This window comes from Micrasema longulum, unplaced genomic scaffold (genome assembly GCF_059751315.1).
Source record: "Micrasema longulum isolate JH-2025_06_02 unplaced genomic scaffold, ASM5975131v1 h1tg001607l, whole genome shotgun sequence".
NCBI classification, from domain to species: Eukaryota; Metazoa; Arthropoda; class Insecta; order Trichoptera; family Brachycentridae; genus Micrasema; species Micrasema longulum.
In genome coordinates this window covers 1-16,652 of record NW_028278788.1, presented here as the reverse complement: position 1 = coordinate 16,652, position 16,652 = coordinate 1, and the positions used below count along the sequence as shown (strand labels likewise).

The window sequence follows — 16,652 nt, the reverse complement described above, 5'->3', positions numbered from 1 at the left end:
GTTTAAACATAGGCAAAATGGTGAATGTTACACAGTGTGTAAAGTGGCCACTTAAACCAGCCAATGACAGGTCATAAGCCCTGTAAATGCCTAGACTTCCATATTCCCTTATTTAAGATATTCTCCATCCTTGTTGTAATTTGTTAATATTGTATAGTATTTTTGACTGACCTAAGTTTGTTTTTACTTTGAGTGTATCTATTTTTTTGTTAGAAAAAGCAACGCAATGTGAAACTGAATTTATTTTCCACTTCAACATGGAAACACTGAAGCTAATAATTACATTGTTTAGGAATTACGGCACGGAACATTTACGCAGCCATGACAAAAATCATATTTAATCATTGTAAACCAGGGAATCGAAACTAGACCTTCCGTGCGAGACATTAATATATATAGTTGGATAATTTATATAGCGCCAGTTTTGTGAAAATCACCTCAAGGGCGCTGTACAATTAAAAATAGTACGTCTTGCAGCTACAGAGCGCATGGACGGTTGGGATTCTATTTCCTCGTTTTCAATTCCTTTTTTTCACTTAACTAATCGGAAGCAGTATACCTTTGTAAATGAAAAAAAAAGTAAAATACAAACAGTAAATTTTGGAGTCCCACAAGGATCTATTTTGGGTCCACTGTTATATATTTTATATATTAATGACTTATCACTGTATAATTTTAAAGGGAAAATTATTATGTATGCCGACGACATTGGACTTTTTTATAAAAATCAAACAGACGTATTAACAAACAATGACATAAACGAAGACCTTACTATATTGACTAAATGGACAAACACAAACTTACTTTCACTTAATGAAAAAAAATGCAATATTATCCATTTCGAATCTAGAAAAAAATGTCACAAAGTAGATGCTTACATAAATAATGAACGACTAACTGAAATTGAACATGTTAAATACTTAGGACTAACAATAGACAGACAATTGACATGGACAATTCATATCAACAATTTAATTAGCAAAGTGGCAACTTTATCGAGTCTATTTTTTAAAATCAAAAACTTTGTTCCAATAAAGGAAAAAATTTTAATGTATGAAGCATATGTTAAAACTAAAATATGTTATATGCAACTACTATGGGGAACAGGATATCAAAATGACATAAACAGACTACAAAGACAGCAAAATAAAATATTAAAGTTAGTATATGACCTTCCCTATCTAACAGCAACTAAAGAACTTTTTGAACAAACTAAACAATTAAACGTAACTGAGCTCTTTAAACTAGAATCTTTAAAATTTATTCATAAATTAGCCACTGATGTAATTGTAGACGAAGAATTAAAACTTGAAAAAAATTGTAGTAAACATGAACACAATACAAGAATATCGGAAAAATATCATATACAATCTTTTAAAACGAGAAAAGGACAATCGAGACTTATAAACCATGGACTGAAATTATACAATAAACTACCAGACAAAACTAAACAAAAGACTCAGGCAACCTTTACAAAAGATGTTAAAAATATTATTATTAAAAGTAGAATGTGAATTTTAAAAGTGAAAACATTTTGTTAAATGTATGTAACCCGTAAGGGTTTATCAATAAAATTTAAATAAAAAAAAAAATAAAATAAAAAATTAAGATCAATCAAAAATTATAACAGATAGGAGCTAGATTACAGGACGTCTTGCAGCTACAGAGCGCATAGACAGTTAGAAATTTAGCCCCCATTTATACATTTTATAAATTTACATAATAAAAAGGAGTAAGATTACAACACGTCTTGCAGCTACTAAGCGCATAGACGATTGGAATTCTAGACCCCATTTAAAAAATTAGGTATTTTAATGTTGATATATGAAAGCTAGATAACCAATCATCGTGCAGCTACAAAGCGCATGGACGAGTGGAATTCTTGCAAAGTTAAAATGATATCAATAAATTTACAAAAAATAGAGCATAGTAGTAAGTTTGTTTTGTTTATTTATTTAAGTTTCTGTGCATTCGTATTTGCACGTTAGTAGGCTTTTTGCCAAATGGCAATTTCCTCCTACAAACTAATAAAATAAAATATTTTATTGATATAATTTAAGTTTCAAAACGTATGGGAGAAAAAAAAATTGCAAAAAATACAAAAATAAAACATATATCTTTAACAGTGGATGGAAGATGATGCCACAGTTAAGCCACATGGACACTACGTATATGAGTTAAAGAAAAATGTGGAAGAGTGGATGGGAATTACGAGGGTGCTGTAAGAATAAGAATAAGAGTCACTTTTTGATTTCGGGTAGGTCACCTAAGCAAAAAAAAAATGTGCTAGTTGCGTAGGTATTTAAAAAATACGTGTCATTTTATTTTAGTGATAAGTGTAATCCGAATATTTCTATGAAAAGAAAAGAGCTGACAATGTTATAGAGACAGGACATAAGTGAGTTGCTTCGAGACAAATCTTGCAGTTACCAATTCTGTTCGACTTCACACAACTCTGGCGTCAGTCATTTGTATTAACTTCAGGCAGACTTGTGCATAAATCTCCCCGGGGGTAAAACACATCTTGCTGTTTGTGCACGAGAGGTTTGCCGCAATAAATTAAATTTCGAAACCATTTGGTCTTGGCGGGGTAAGTTTTCAAGGAGCCTCTAATATCCCATGCATCTTGTACTAATTGCGTGTGTTGCATCAAATTATAGCTTAACTTATTCCTTGCATCTTATAAAAATAGTCGAGAAATAAAATCCACCCGTGAAATATGATTTAAATTATTGGTTTATGATTTTAACTCTTCAAATACTGCTAAAAATCTTTTAGCAAGCGGTGCTGTAACATCTTATTACATTAAGCATGGATGTATGAGGCTTTTCATTTTTTAACTGACTGTAACATCCATGAGTAATATATACATTTAGTGGTCAAAGGTTAAGAGAGAAATGTGTTGAACTTTAGCAAACTGTACTGATGGACAATGAAAATTGAGCAATCAATACAACATTTTGTTTCTAGAACCTGAACTCCGTAACAATAAATAACAATTGTTTCAAACTAGTCACGTTGTGTGGTGATGCGTGCATAGACAATCTAGGTGAACTGGTATTCATTACACCATATTGATCTGTTTGCAAATTCACTGCATTATTCATTGTTAACATGACATTAAAAAAATACGAGGCATCAAAGAGAAAAAAAAACATCTCACAAGCTTTCTATTTGAAAATGAGTGTAAGAAACAAGCAAACTTTTTGATAAATAGTTAACAATGTTTTGAGTTTTACCAAATGTTTGTCTACAAGAACTGGATTCAACCCCCTAGGGAGCTGTTAATATGATATTAACATATTAAAACAGAGAAGATGAATATTTTAGAGAAGGTAATCCAGAAGCCTAGGTATTTACAGGGTTTAAGTGACCAATGACAGGTATAAGCCCTGTAGATGCCTAGACTTCTATATTCTCTTTTTTTAAATGTTCTCCATCTCTGTTGTAATATGGTGATAAATAATTGCAAAAGATATAGAAATAAAACAACATTGACGGGAGATCCTTAAGCCCACTATCCACTTGCAGCTGTTATAGAGTCCTGGGGGACTCTCTGTCAGCTGCGCATAGAGGAAAGTTATTTTAAAATTCCTAAGGAATACAAACCCTATACATATTAAAAAAGGGGGGAGGGGACAGAGGCCAACACGCCGTCCCCACCCCTCAGGATCCCCTCTATGCCTCGGTTTTTTTTATTAAAAAAATATGTATTTACACAAACAATTTACATAAATAAACGCATCCAAATTTACAAAAACATGTTTTTTAAACTATAGTAACACAACAAACATATTGTAACTTACACAACAAACATAAGTAAAAACGCGGATATTTACAAAGAGAACGCCTTTGAATAAAGAAGGGCTCTCTGGGTGGTCAGAGGGAGAGGATCCAAATACCACCCCCGTAAGGAGGACAAAACAAAAGAACGTGTGCGTTCCGCTCGGAAGGAAGCACAGTCCCAACTGAATGAGCATCCTACAGGAACAGTTGCCTGTCCCACCATATTTTACCCACCTAGGCGTTCGCGCATCTGATGAGCTCCCAACGCGATACCCAAGTCCGGACAAACTGACGGAAGAGCGCAAAATTCACATTCAAATTAGATCCACATCCCACGCTGGTCGCATGACCCCTGTCAGACCATTCCGCACTCTCATCTCTGGCATCATCCAATAGCACACAGTGCCATAGGATGTGTTCGGCCGATTGATGGTTATCACCGCAAGCACAGCTCGAGACAGGGGCAAGTCCAAGTTTATGAAGCTTGTCTCTAAACTCCCCATGCCCCGAAACCATTTGTGCAGTATGATGGTCAAACACAAGAACTTACTACACATCCTGTGTCCGATGAAAGGTAAACAAGACAACGTCCATCTCCCCGTACATGCCATGTCCCATCTGTTCTGCCATTGATTGAGAGTTACGCCTCGCATAATATCACATAGTAAGCTAAATCTCGGAAGGGCGCAGCTCAACACTAAAGTATTCCATATTTTCTCCTCTCCTCACAGAGCGTTTTACTACTACTAGAAATAATACAACAAAATAGTCCTTATGGTTTTAACTATGCTTTATTGAACCATTTATAAGAAAACGTTTCTGTAAAAAATTTAGATAAACGAAGAGACGCTGGAATTTAAAATTGTCAGGTTGTTGCAGCATCTGCAACATAGTTTTCTCAATCTGAGGTAACCAGAACTTTTTGTACATTTTCAAGCAGTGATTATTATTAGTGATTGGCGGCCTCCGTGGTGTAGTGATCAAGACGTTTGACTCACGCACGGAAGGTTCCGGGTTCGATTACCGGTGAGAAAACAAAATTAAAATGTGATTTTTCTTAATCCTGGGTGTTCTGTGATGTAATTCATCACTGTAATTGGGCCTCCTGGCCTGTTGTGGTGCAAAAAAAAATACTGTGAAATTATATTTTTATTATAAAATAATTATGATTTATTGAAATATTTTATTGTTATACTATGAAGCAAGTCTTGATGTTCTGCATTATCTAAATTGCCACACTACAAATCATTCACTCTATGTTCGTTACTGTAATTTGTATTATGTTTTCACTTTTTTTGTCTATCATTTAAGTGTCTTCATATTGCACAATATCTTTTTTTAAATATTTCTTAATGAAAATAATAGGTACTTTATATCTACAACACTTATTCAGGTACCTAATTCAGTATTTATCATTTTCTCTTAATAAAAACGTTTACATCAGAACCGATCCAAATTTGATGTAAAATTTAAATGTGCGCTACTTACGCAATGGCTGCCAAGTGTAATTATTGACCGAACCTTATTATTAAGACATGATACCTGATTTCACTCCTAATAAATAAGTGTTCGGTCATGAGATTTCATGCCGCGGGCACTCTTCGTACGTTCGGGACTTGAACACGAAGACTCGGCTCTGCGGGAAACTGATCAGAAATAACGTAGTAATTGTTATCACAACACCTGCATGGCCAGAACAAGACTATCCTTTGGAGTCCTGAAGATAAAGCGATCACATACAATAGGAGTGGAAAGGTAACAAAATGTTTCGTATAGAACTGTTGAAATGCAATAATAACAGGTGTAATAGAAAATATTATCAAGGTGGTCTGGTTGATTATGTGAAATAAATGGGTGACAGGAGAATTATAGAAATAAATGATGGAAGAAAATAGTGTGTCAAAAGTAAACATCGAAGAGTATGCCTTATAAGAATATGGTAAAAGTGGAAAATGTTAGCATCATATTTTACTAAAATAACCTCGTGTGGCTTTGGATTTTCAACTTATCACTTAAATGCACTTTTTTGTCTTAAAGGTGCTAAACAACACAAGTAAATATAAAATAAATATCTATTTCTTTTTTAATAGAAATACTTTCGTTCTTATTATTTACTCAAAAATTTAAATTTTCAGAGCATTTCCTAAAAGTCGTAAATAACTTGTGTTGGAAAAATGGAAACCAAGTTATGGTAGAGTGGGATTAGAACCTGGGAACTTTGGTCCGTAACTCCACAATACTACCACGAGATCACAACCCGGTTCAAAAATGATTTTTCTTCTTATCAAGTATAAGCAAACAAACCATCACGCTGTTACCCGTAGGGGTAAACAAAAGGAAGGAACGCCATATCACTCTGTCTTTGCATACAGACCTCGCTTCGCACACATTGATTATTCCGACTTTTGACACGTCCGTCTTCAAGCATTTGCTGAATTTGGTCATGCCATGTCTTTCTCGGTCTTCCTTGTTATCGGCATCCATCAAAATTCACGTCGTGAATCCTTTTTCTTTCGCCGTCCATTCGCTCTACATGTCCAAACCATCGCAGCGCTCCTTTCTTGATTTTGTCTATAATGTTTGTCTCAGCCTCACATAATAGCACGAATGTCAACATTTTCAAACCTATCATAGTTATTTTTACCGCACATTTTTTTTATTTTATTCATTAATTCATTTTCAAAATTTAAAATTACACTCGTTTACAGATTCATGAACTTATTAAGACTTTTTGGGCTGCGCCCGTGTTAATCCATGATAATTTACTAGAATAAAAAATACATAGTAAAATAAATTAAGTTATAACGAATAAAGTATAAAGGATAAAGAATAAAACTGTAAAAAAATCTTTTTCTACAGAAGATAACGTTAAAAATAATGAGATATCAAAATATACATGAAACATTTTATTGTTACATACATGATCAAATATACAAAATGATAGAATCGTGGAAATCAATAGAAAATAATACAAAAACACAAATAAAATGACAATTTTGATTATGGTTCAAAAATAAAGATATTAAAGTGATAAATAGTATGACATATTATAGTGAGTATTAAAGTAAATTTGTCGTTTTGTTAACTCAAGGCAAGATCTGGAATTTTTTGGTTTAAGTTTACAACGATTCAAACGATCACTAAATAAATAGTCCAGATCTAGTCTAATGTCCTTAATGTTTGTCAATGCTTCTTTCATTATTTTTAAATGGTTTTAACTATTCTTATATTGTAATATTTATCCCTGTAAATTGTATAAATGGACAATGTCCGTATATAAATAAATAATGAAACTTCGCCTGAGAGATCGCATTTCGACACCATTCAGCATGCTTTCATCCTCGTTTCTACAATTCCATATCTCACTCGCATACATAAAGGTTGGCTCCAAGTCGGCTTGGGAACTGTTAATTTTGCCACCTGCGACAGATAGAGATATTTAATTGCCAAGGTTATTATTAAGAAGTTTGTAATTTTTATCCAAGTAATCTGATTTTATATAAAATAATTTGTTTTCTTTCTATTGAAAATGCCCTCGGCACGAGACATATCGTTGAGGACACATTAAAATTTTTCTTTTAGATTTGTATATTTATGTTATGCAATGAATAAAAATAAATCATGCTGAGTTTTTCACTAAGAAAATCAACTCATAGCTTATGGTAGTATTCGCGTAGATTTCTTTATCACTTTAATTATATGTGGTAGTTGGGTTTAGAAACGTCTCGAAGTAAGAAATTGCAATTTTTACACAAGATGGCGACAGAGATTACATTAACTTTATGGACAAATCAAACCCTAGGGGTAATGTATTCAAAATGCCGATGTTGTGAACTTTTTATTTGCATTTAATAGCGCCGAGAGTAGTTTACCACGGACATACAACCTGTAAGTAGTTTATTTTATCATGATCTCCAGTTTACTATTTTGACACATAACAAATTGATGCTTGATCCAACGATTTGATAAGTAGCGGAGTAAGGCGTCGCGTCGGCTTGATAAAGATAAAAGTATTATAATTGAATATCTAACAATTAAGCCTGCAGCTGTATTTAAACGTTTAATTAAAAACTTTTACCACTGTAATTAGCATCAAAAGAAAATATAAAAAACATTTATTTTAATGACGCTGAACGACTTCGATTAGACATTTCATAGTCAGTAAAGGAAAATAAACTCGATTTATGATTGTTTTAATATTTGCAAAGTAATTTTGCTACGTTATGATATTTTCGAACTGTATGATAGTGTTAACATTTTTTCATTCCTACAATAACTTCCTTACGATGTATCCTACTAAATATATTATTTGTTATGTTTTGTTTTTTTTTTACAAAGGATTCATGCAACATCTTGTAAACGCCAATAAAATCATTACTACACAATACAATTAGTAAATTAAACCTAACAAATGAATAAATTTTAATCAAGAACACAATTTAAATCAACAAACTAAAATCAATAAACACTAATCTAATGCCAAGCTGTCGTCGTGTCTTGCAAATATTCTTCGACTCAATAGTAGTTCTTTCCAAACAGCCTGCGCTTTACAAAATCTTAAATGTTTTTGATGACAAAGCCTGAATTTAAAGAGGAATCTTGTTTTAAAATCGTTTGCGGCTTAAAGCAAAATAATTATATATATCTTTATTTCTAGTGTTGAACCTATGGAAATCTCTCTTTCTTCTAAAATCATCAATATATGCAACACGCATGCTTTAAAATAGTATGCCAGTCAGTCGTACTCATATACGTATCAAATAATATTTTTCTCATAAAGTGTTTAAAAAACATGTATGTAAGTTTGAGTTTTTCCTTTCCTTTCCTTCTTTCCTTCCTAAATTTACCCCCTCCTCTCTTCGTGGAATAGTGTAGATTTTAACTCAATTTTTTTTTTTTTTTTTTAATGTACGAATAATCAGTTTCAAGCAAGAGGTCTCGGGTTCGATTCCCGATATGGTTGAAATGAAATATTATTTAAAAGGGTGTTTTTACAGTAAAATATTTCATAGTCCCTAGACTGGTATCTGAAGCGTAAGACTGATCACCTTACCTTCATGTAACAAAAATGATCAAGAGACGCTGCGGCTGTTGTACCAATGCAGCGCCCTATGCACCATTAGGTGCGCAAATGGAATGATGATGATGATCAATTTCTTAATGAAATTAAAATTATTTCATGATACATACAATATGTTCACATCTGACGCCTCACCAGTATGACAATGTCTGTCATGACGAAATCCAGTTACTGGTAAAAAATATAAATAAAGTGGAATAAAACTATACATACTCGTTTTTATTTATAAAATATATATACATTTTTCAAAAGTTTGTCATTTTTTTCCAAAGTGTACTTAGTATAGGCAGTAAAAATAATTGATTTTATTCCTTCAAAACAGTTAAAGATCTTCCGTAATGACTGCGTTAATATTTTTTTTACAATACCAATTTTGTAATTAAGAAAAATAAAAAACCATTGATTTTTCAAAAAGTTTTAAAAAATAATTTTATCAATGATGTAAGTTTCATATTAACTATGTGATTAAGTGAAGAGTCATACGCACATACGCAGTTGTCTGAATTAATAAATCATTACACATATCGATAAAATTGTTCACCGTCAACGAGCGGTCAAACAAGGAATCGAATAAATAATTTATTGATAGTTTTATTCAATTACCTCCCTTCGTAAGTTTAGGTATCTAATTTAAGTACTCTGTTGTTTTCTTCTTTACAAAGATGGCGCCAGAAGTAGGTTCGGCGACAGATTCCGAGATAATTTGAATTACAAATAGCGATCGACGCTAGGTATCTTTACCGCGGCAACAAATTGAATCGTTACTGGCGCTCGCGCCCCTAGGAAGTTTAAAAAGTAAATGTATAGAACACTTTAAAACGAACTTACTACATTCACCATGTTTTACTGCTTAATTTAACCGACTTCTTAGTTAAAGAGGTATATTTGAGTTTCACAATAACATTTCAATTTTATGGCTAATTCAACTGGCAATTTCAATTACTCTTATAAAATATGGGAATTACGTTGTAGTCTGTCATAGAACGGGCTGAGCCATGTAAGATGGTAACTAAACCAAAGGGTAATCCATGTTCATGTTGAATCTCGAGTGTTATAATGTAGATTTTCTGGAAATATATGCAATAAATTTATATTGAAAGTAATTAAATCCAATAATTTTATTCGACCACATTAAAATTTTGCTAAAAACGTACCTTAGAAAACAAATATTTACCTTCAAAACAAACATTTTTTATTAAAGAAAAATCATTCAATAATTTTTTATTTTTTTTAAATTTAATTTTTAAAACTTTTGTAGTATGTGTAATTAAAATGCTTGTATTTCCTTTTGAAAAACATTGTTTTACTCAAACACTTTGTCTTTATATCAGTACCAACGTACTAGTTTAATTTTTTTGCAACAGAGAGGGAAAACATTTTTGAGAAAGGAAATCCAGCCTGTCTGCTAACATTTGCACATACTTAAAACATTGTTCAATTACCTAAATTTAGTCTAAATTTCAAGACGTCGTAATCTGTATGTAGAAAAGTCAACATATTTTCATGAAATACAACTATTAATTTTATTTTCTATCAGAAATACATTTATGAAAAATAATGTTTCAATCTAACGTTTATTTACTTTTAATGACACTATTTAAAATGGCGAAATCTTCTTTTTAAAAAAAAATGTAGCCTTAAGTACCTACTCATGCTAACTGTTGAATGGCCTACCAATAGAAGTGGATTTTTTACGTGCTAGAATTACCAGTTTTAGACTTTTCCTCTCTAACTATGTATCATAATGTGCATTAGTGACTTATTAGTCATTGTTTACTATTGTTTTTAAAGACTATATGTTGGACCTTTATAATCCACTGAGGTTTTTTTTAAAAGCGTGTTTTTGTTATTTCCTAATAATATTATAATATAATGTGTACATTGTAATTAACAGTTGTCGTGTATTGTACATTTAAATAAAAAATATTGTAAAATACATATCTGTACCTGAGAGGCAGACGGATGCAAATCCAAACTTCAAATGTTCAACCAAAGCCTAGAGAATCTACTTTCTCTAAGTGGTTTCTAAAAATTAATAGCATATATTTTTCATTTTTTTTAGTATCGTAATACATTAGTACTCTTATTTTAAGACTTACATTTTTTCAAAATCAATGGACAAGATCATAAACTGAATACGAAAACTCGAAATTTAATTTCATCAAATTCTGGATTTGCATCCGTCTGCCTCTGAAATACATATATATATGACCTTACTGTCTGCTAATGTCTTTGGTTGTCAAATAATATTGATTACATGAATTAATTGTTTTTTGCAGGCAAATAAATCTGGTCAACTTCTCTTGGATGCTGTATTCCGGCAGTTAGACGTTGTAGAGACCAGCTACTTCGGTCTCCGGTACCTGGACCAAGATAATCAGCCGGTAAGTTAAGAAAAAAAAATTGTCCTGCCAAACATGAAATTTTGCAGCCTGAACTCCTTAACGGATTTTTCTAGAGTAAATAAGCGCCTAATAGTGCATGTCAAGATAAATTGGTATATTAATAGCAGCTCATATCAATTATTTATTACACGCGGGCTAGATAATTCGAGTGCTAGTCTGGGGAGTCTAAAATATTGCGGCGAAAAAATAACATTTGAAATAAATATTTCATGTCACCCCCTCCTTGTGAATGAAACCTAGACTTCAGGAATGGTTAAAAAATGTGCTAATCATTGCAACACAAAATGGACGAAAATAATTAGAAAGTCTAATTAATAAAAATAATAATGCAATATAAGTTTGGCTTCTATTAAAGTTATTCAGACAGGCGCTGTAAGACGGTCATCTGTGAAACTGGCGTCGTGGCTTCGTTTCCTGCCAATTGCAAAAACAAAATCAACTAATACTTGTTTCTCGATCAGTCTGGGTATTGTGGTGTATTTTCCATAACTTCCTTTCAGGTTCTCAACATTTAAATTTGTAAGTGAAAATTCTTGACGGAAGTTCATTGTAATTTATTATAAAAATAAAATACGAGTTATACTTTAATCCGCAAATTTGGAATATCCAGTGACCGGTTTCATCGCTTTCGTGGCATCTTCGAGACTGGCATCTTCATTGAAAAATTCACTGTATTTATACAAAACAGAGGTAAGGATAGAGAATTCAAAATTATATGAGAGTAAATTATATTAAATTAAATTATTTTTGTCTTAAGGATCATTAACAATATCATTACGTCAACTTATTAGAAATATCATTACATAAACTCATTAGTTAACTTGAAACACTTTGTTTATGAAACACAAACAGCCGAGAGAGGAATACGATTTGAAAGAACTTTCGAAGCGAAGGCATGACATGCTCGGGAGTCTGGTTCCTATCCACGCACAAAATTGTATTCTTCACCCGTACACGGAAATACGATTAAGTATTAAAACGTTGGATAGTAAAAAAAGTAAACGTGATTAGCCATTTGCAATAATTAATTAATAAATCGGTTTTGCAAAGCTTTAGGGGTGCTTTACTGTCGCAATAAGAGAAGTCAATTAATTCAGACTCGCAGTCAGTGAGAAAACGATAAACTCTAACGGCGCCATGAATCTTTTTGTGTAAAAGCAATTACCCAAATAAATGGCAATAAAATAGCAATCTTTAGCCTTTTCGCGATCTTAGAAATAAATTATCCAGCCATTGCAAAGATAACACCAATTTCAATAAAAAAACAAAGGACATAGTAAATTACTACAAAAAATATACAAATAATAAAGTTAAAAATATACATATTCCCTTATTTAAGGTATTCTCCATCCCTGTTGTAATTTGTTAATCTTAATGACCCCCGAGGGGGTGAAATCCAGTCTTTTGTCTACGAATATTTGGACAAACTCAAATATTGTAATGAAACCAACTGGTCCAAGATGTTTAAAAAAAATTGAAAAATTGTTTTCAGGCGTTGCCTAGTATGTGAAATAATTCAGTCAGATGAATCTCTTCACAACAATAAAGGTTTCAGCTCTTTAACTTCACTAAAATCAACAAATGGAAGAATTGAAGAAATAAGGATGTTCAAATATAGGCAAAATGGTGAATGTTACACAGTGTGTAAAGTGGCCACTTAAACCAGCCAATGACAGGTCATAAGCCCTGTAAATGCCTTGACCTCCGTATTCCCTTATTTAAGGTATTCTCCATCCCTGTTGTAATTTGTTAATCTTAAAAATATACTCTTATAATCCGTCATTGGCTGGTTTAAATGATAATTAAACATGTATCATATGATATTAACCATTCTGTTTTAAAATCACTATTTATTCTATTCTTTCATTAACGATTTTTGTAAAAAAAAAAAAAAAACATTTACTAATCCAATTGCTATTTTGCAATTGCAATGTCTATTTTTTAAAAAAACAATTGAAAAAATCCAGCAATACATAAATACTTTGATTGTTTTATGTTTTTATTACCTACATATGTACTATCATTATTATTTTCCTATTCACACCCAGTGCTGCATAGAAACCCTGCCAGGAATCGAACCCGGGACCTCACGAATGGTAGTCAAATGCGCCAACAAGTACACTAAGAGAGACACACGCATTATCCTTACTCGATTGACTTTTTCGGGAATTCTACCTGAGAGTCATCGAGTCCAAAACACTCGTCCAGGATGTTGGTTCTATTTCAAGCCCAAAATTATATTATGCATCCGCCTTGAGACGGAAAAATTATATTACATTATATGAGTTTCATTGAAATACAATATCGTTATTTAATGTTTCAGACAACCAGTATGGCAATAAATAATACTGCTTTTGCGAATAAAATTGTGATTACTTTATGAAAAAACTAAAAGCGATTGATGAAAAATATAATATATCAATCATTTTTTTTTTCATTTATCAGTTTATTTATAGGTAAAAAAAACACTTTCATGCAAACATTATATTTTTTGTAAAGGAATAAATTAAACGTAATTAATTTTGCAAAATTTAAAATAATTTATAACGCAGTCCATAACACTTAAATTAAAGGAAACATCTCCAGAACAAACTTAACGGTAGATACTTACTAAATTTTGTTCCTTATCAGCCTGGTGTTCTTTCTTCACCCTTTTTATGGCCGTATTACACAGATCAAAAACTAAGAAAGAAAACTATCATAAAACAGAATTGTGAACAAAAAATCTTGCTGCGTATTTGCAATTTTTACAGTAAAATTACTTTATCTGTGGACATACGCAATAAACAGATTCGCTATAAATAAACGCTTTGCGCTTTATTCTGCAAATATACATGCAGATTCTGAAATAAAAAATGAATGAGTTTTTGAGTTAGAGTAAAAAAACTTGTTGGTATCTGCAGGCTGTAAAAGTTAAGACGGTTTTTTCCGATTTTTACATGGTATTTTAACCAAAATGATTTTTTTTATAAACTTAGTAATTTCACAAAAGATTTCTACGCATTTACATATTCTTCATTCCTTTATTCGCACTTGATGATGTATGGGCAGTGCATAAGTACACCAATCTCTGCATATCTTGATCATTATTTATTACACGAAGAAAAAATTAAAATGAAATATTTCAATGAAAGCACTCCCTCAATAAAATAGTTACTCTTTAAAAAATTCAATTTCAAGAACCCCCAATATTAAATCCGAGTGGCAGGGTTTTTGGAAAAGGGAGTAGATTTCTACTGCTCAGTCTGATTGTATTGACTTTCTTTAAAGGAAATTCAAGGGATTCATAAATCAGAATTGTTAATAAGAATGGTGCAAAGACGCAGCCTCGTCAAACTCCGGTGGTGACTTCAAACCGCTCTGTGACAACATCGTTAATTCTAATCCGGGAGTCACCAATGTTTTACACGTAACGATATTTTCCCCGTCAAAATCGAATCAAATTTCCTACCCATGTCATACAGTCATTATTTTTTCTTCCTCTCATAAACAAAGAGTAGTGCGGAGTGCGGAGTGCGGCAGGTGGCAATGTGGCGAACATTTACATTTCACTTATTCATCCACTGTACAAAATATGCTTTCGCAAGATCAAGCGCCTTTTTCATTTTCTGTTTGCCCTAGAAAAAGTTTTTATGGCCTCACCTGAAATTCATACCCCAAATTTATATGTAATAAAAAATGAAAAATGGACCCAAGTTTTTTTGAACCACCCATACTTTCTATGTTGTACGAACAAAGCTAAGTGAAATTTTGTTCAGTGAGTTCATTAAATGTGGGACTCTTTTTTTATAAGGTGGATAAAAATTATTGACCATTTAAAAAAAAAAAAAAAATTGCGCATTGTTTATTTCTCTAATTATTACAGTTAACATGCTATCATTATTTGCATTGAGTGTTTTACAAGCTTTAGCAATTTAAAATATACACGTATGCGTATTTTTTTCTTGAATCAATAAAAAATATGGGTAAAATTTAAAATATTATTTGATAACCAAAATAATTGTTTTACTGCTTTTTATACGTAAAATTTAATTAAATTGATTTTGTTCACCTCACTCAAAAGGACACAAATTCGAATCCTAACTTGGTTGAGTTGAAATATTTATTTAAAAATGTGTTTTTACACTAGAAAATTTCTTAGTCCCTGGACTGGCCCCTGAAGTGTAAGAAATCTTAATGTAGCAAAAATAGTCGGGATACCCTGATCAGTGTTTTCGACCCAATAACTTCATAATATACTGTGCTGTAATTCACGAATGCAATTGGGCTATTTAGCTTATTGTGATACAGACAAAAATCGTTCTCAGGTAATGTATCATGTAAATGGAAATCGAGTAGAAATTAATTCACTTCCGCCTGATCAAAACTTTTTGACCACTTTGTCGATGACTAGTGTACCTTCAGTTAGAACTTACAAATTTGCATATTTAACTCAAATTTATAAATAAACAGACTAAGCATGATTCTTCCTTCTAGTCTTCGAGTGTCTTAACTGAGGTCAAATTACGTTAGTTATTAATTACCAACCAAGAATATACATATTTACATTTATTTTGTAATATTTTTTTGTTTTTCAGAGATGGCTGGAACCCAGGAGACGACTGTCCCGTCAGCTCCGAGGAGCTGGTCCTCATACCCTTTACCTGGCAGTCAAGTTTTATGCTGCTGATCCTTGCAGACTATTGGAGGAAATCACCAGGTGAGCTTTGATTAAAGTATCATTGATTTACGAGTATATTCCGTTTCATTGACTGAAATCAACCGCTGAACTAAATAAATTTACTCGTTGGTATTTGTTATTCCCATTACAATATCTTATGGATAATTGTTGATATGTTGATGAGTGAACTTGCATATAAAATCAAATAAATGTTCTAGTTTGTTCCGACTATAATCGCACATTATCCAATATCAGCAAAATGTTGCTTAATTAGCGGAAAGAAATTAATGTTTTGTTTTAATTTTGTTTTTATTGTTTTTTCTACTGTTTCTTCTTATAAGAACACTTAAAATATATAAATCGTTACTTTTATGGTATATTTTTTGTAAAATATAAAGTTTTGCGTTCTTATGACGAACCCTAATATTTCAATTACGTAAGCCATTTTCAAAGAGTTGTAAATAAGTCACTATTATAAAATAGCAATCAGGTTGCGGTAGAGCGGGATTTACACCTCGTAGCTACGATCCGTGAGTCCACAACTTATGTCACGGGACTACAAATCTGTTCTTATTTACTGTATTTTATGAACTTTTATAATGAAATAAAATGAATTTTGATGTATATAACGCTTTATTTGGTGTAGAAAAGTACTCGCCACTGAAGGTAGAATTACAATGTTCTCGTGTGCTGTGTCGAGGCGCCCCGAGCTGCTTTTAGA

The 16,652-nt window shown here is 32.1% G+C and overlaps 1 protein-coding gene across 1 annotated transcript in view; it reads left to right on the top strand.

The window, feature by feature from the left end:
* Positions 1-16,191, top strand: part of LOC148274674 (band 4.1-like protein 4A) — a 193,928-nt gene extending 177,737 nt beyond the window's left edge. The window contains exons 3-4 of the mRNA XM_088236783.1: positions 11,146-11,250; positions 15,849-16,191. Coding sequence (XP_088092909.1) covers positions 11,146-11,250; positions 15,849-15,974 — 231 coding nt within the window. The 3' untranslated portion in view covers positions 15,975-16,191. The remainder of the gene's footprint in view (positions 1-11,145; positions 11,251-15,848) is intronic.
* The last annotated feature ends 461 nt before the right edge of the window (positions 16,192-16,652 follow it).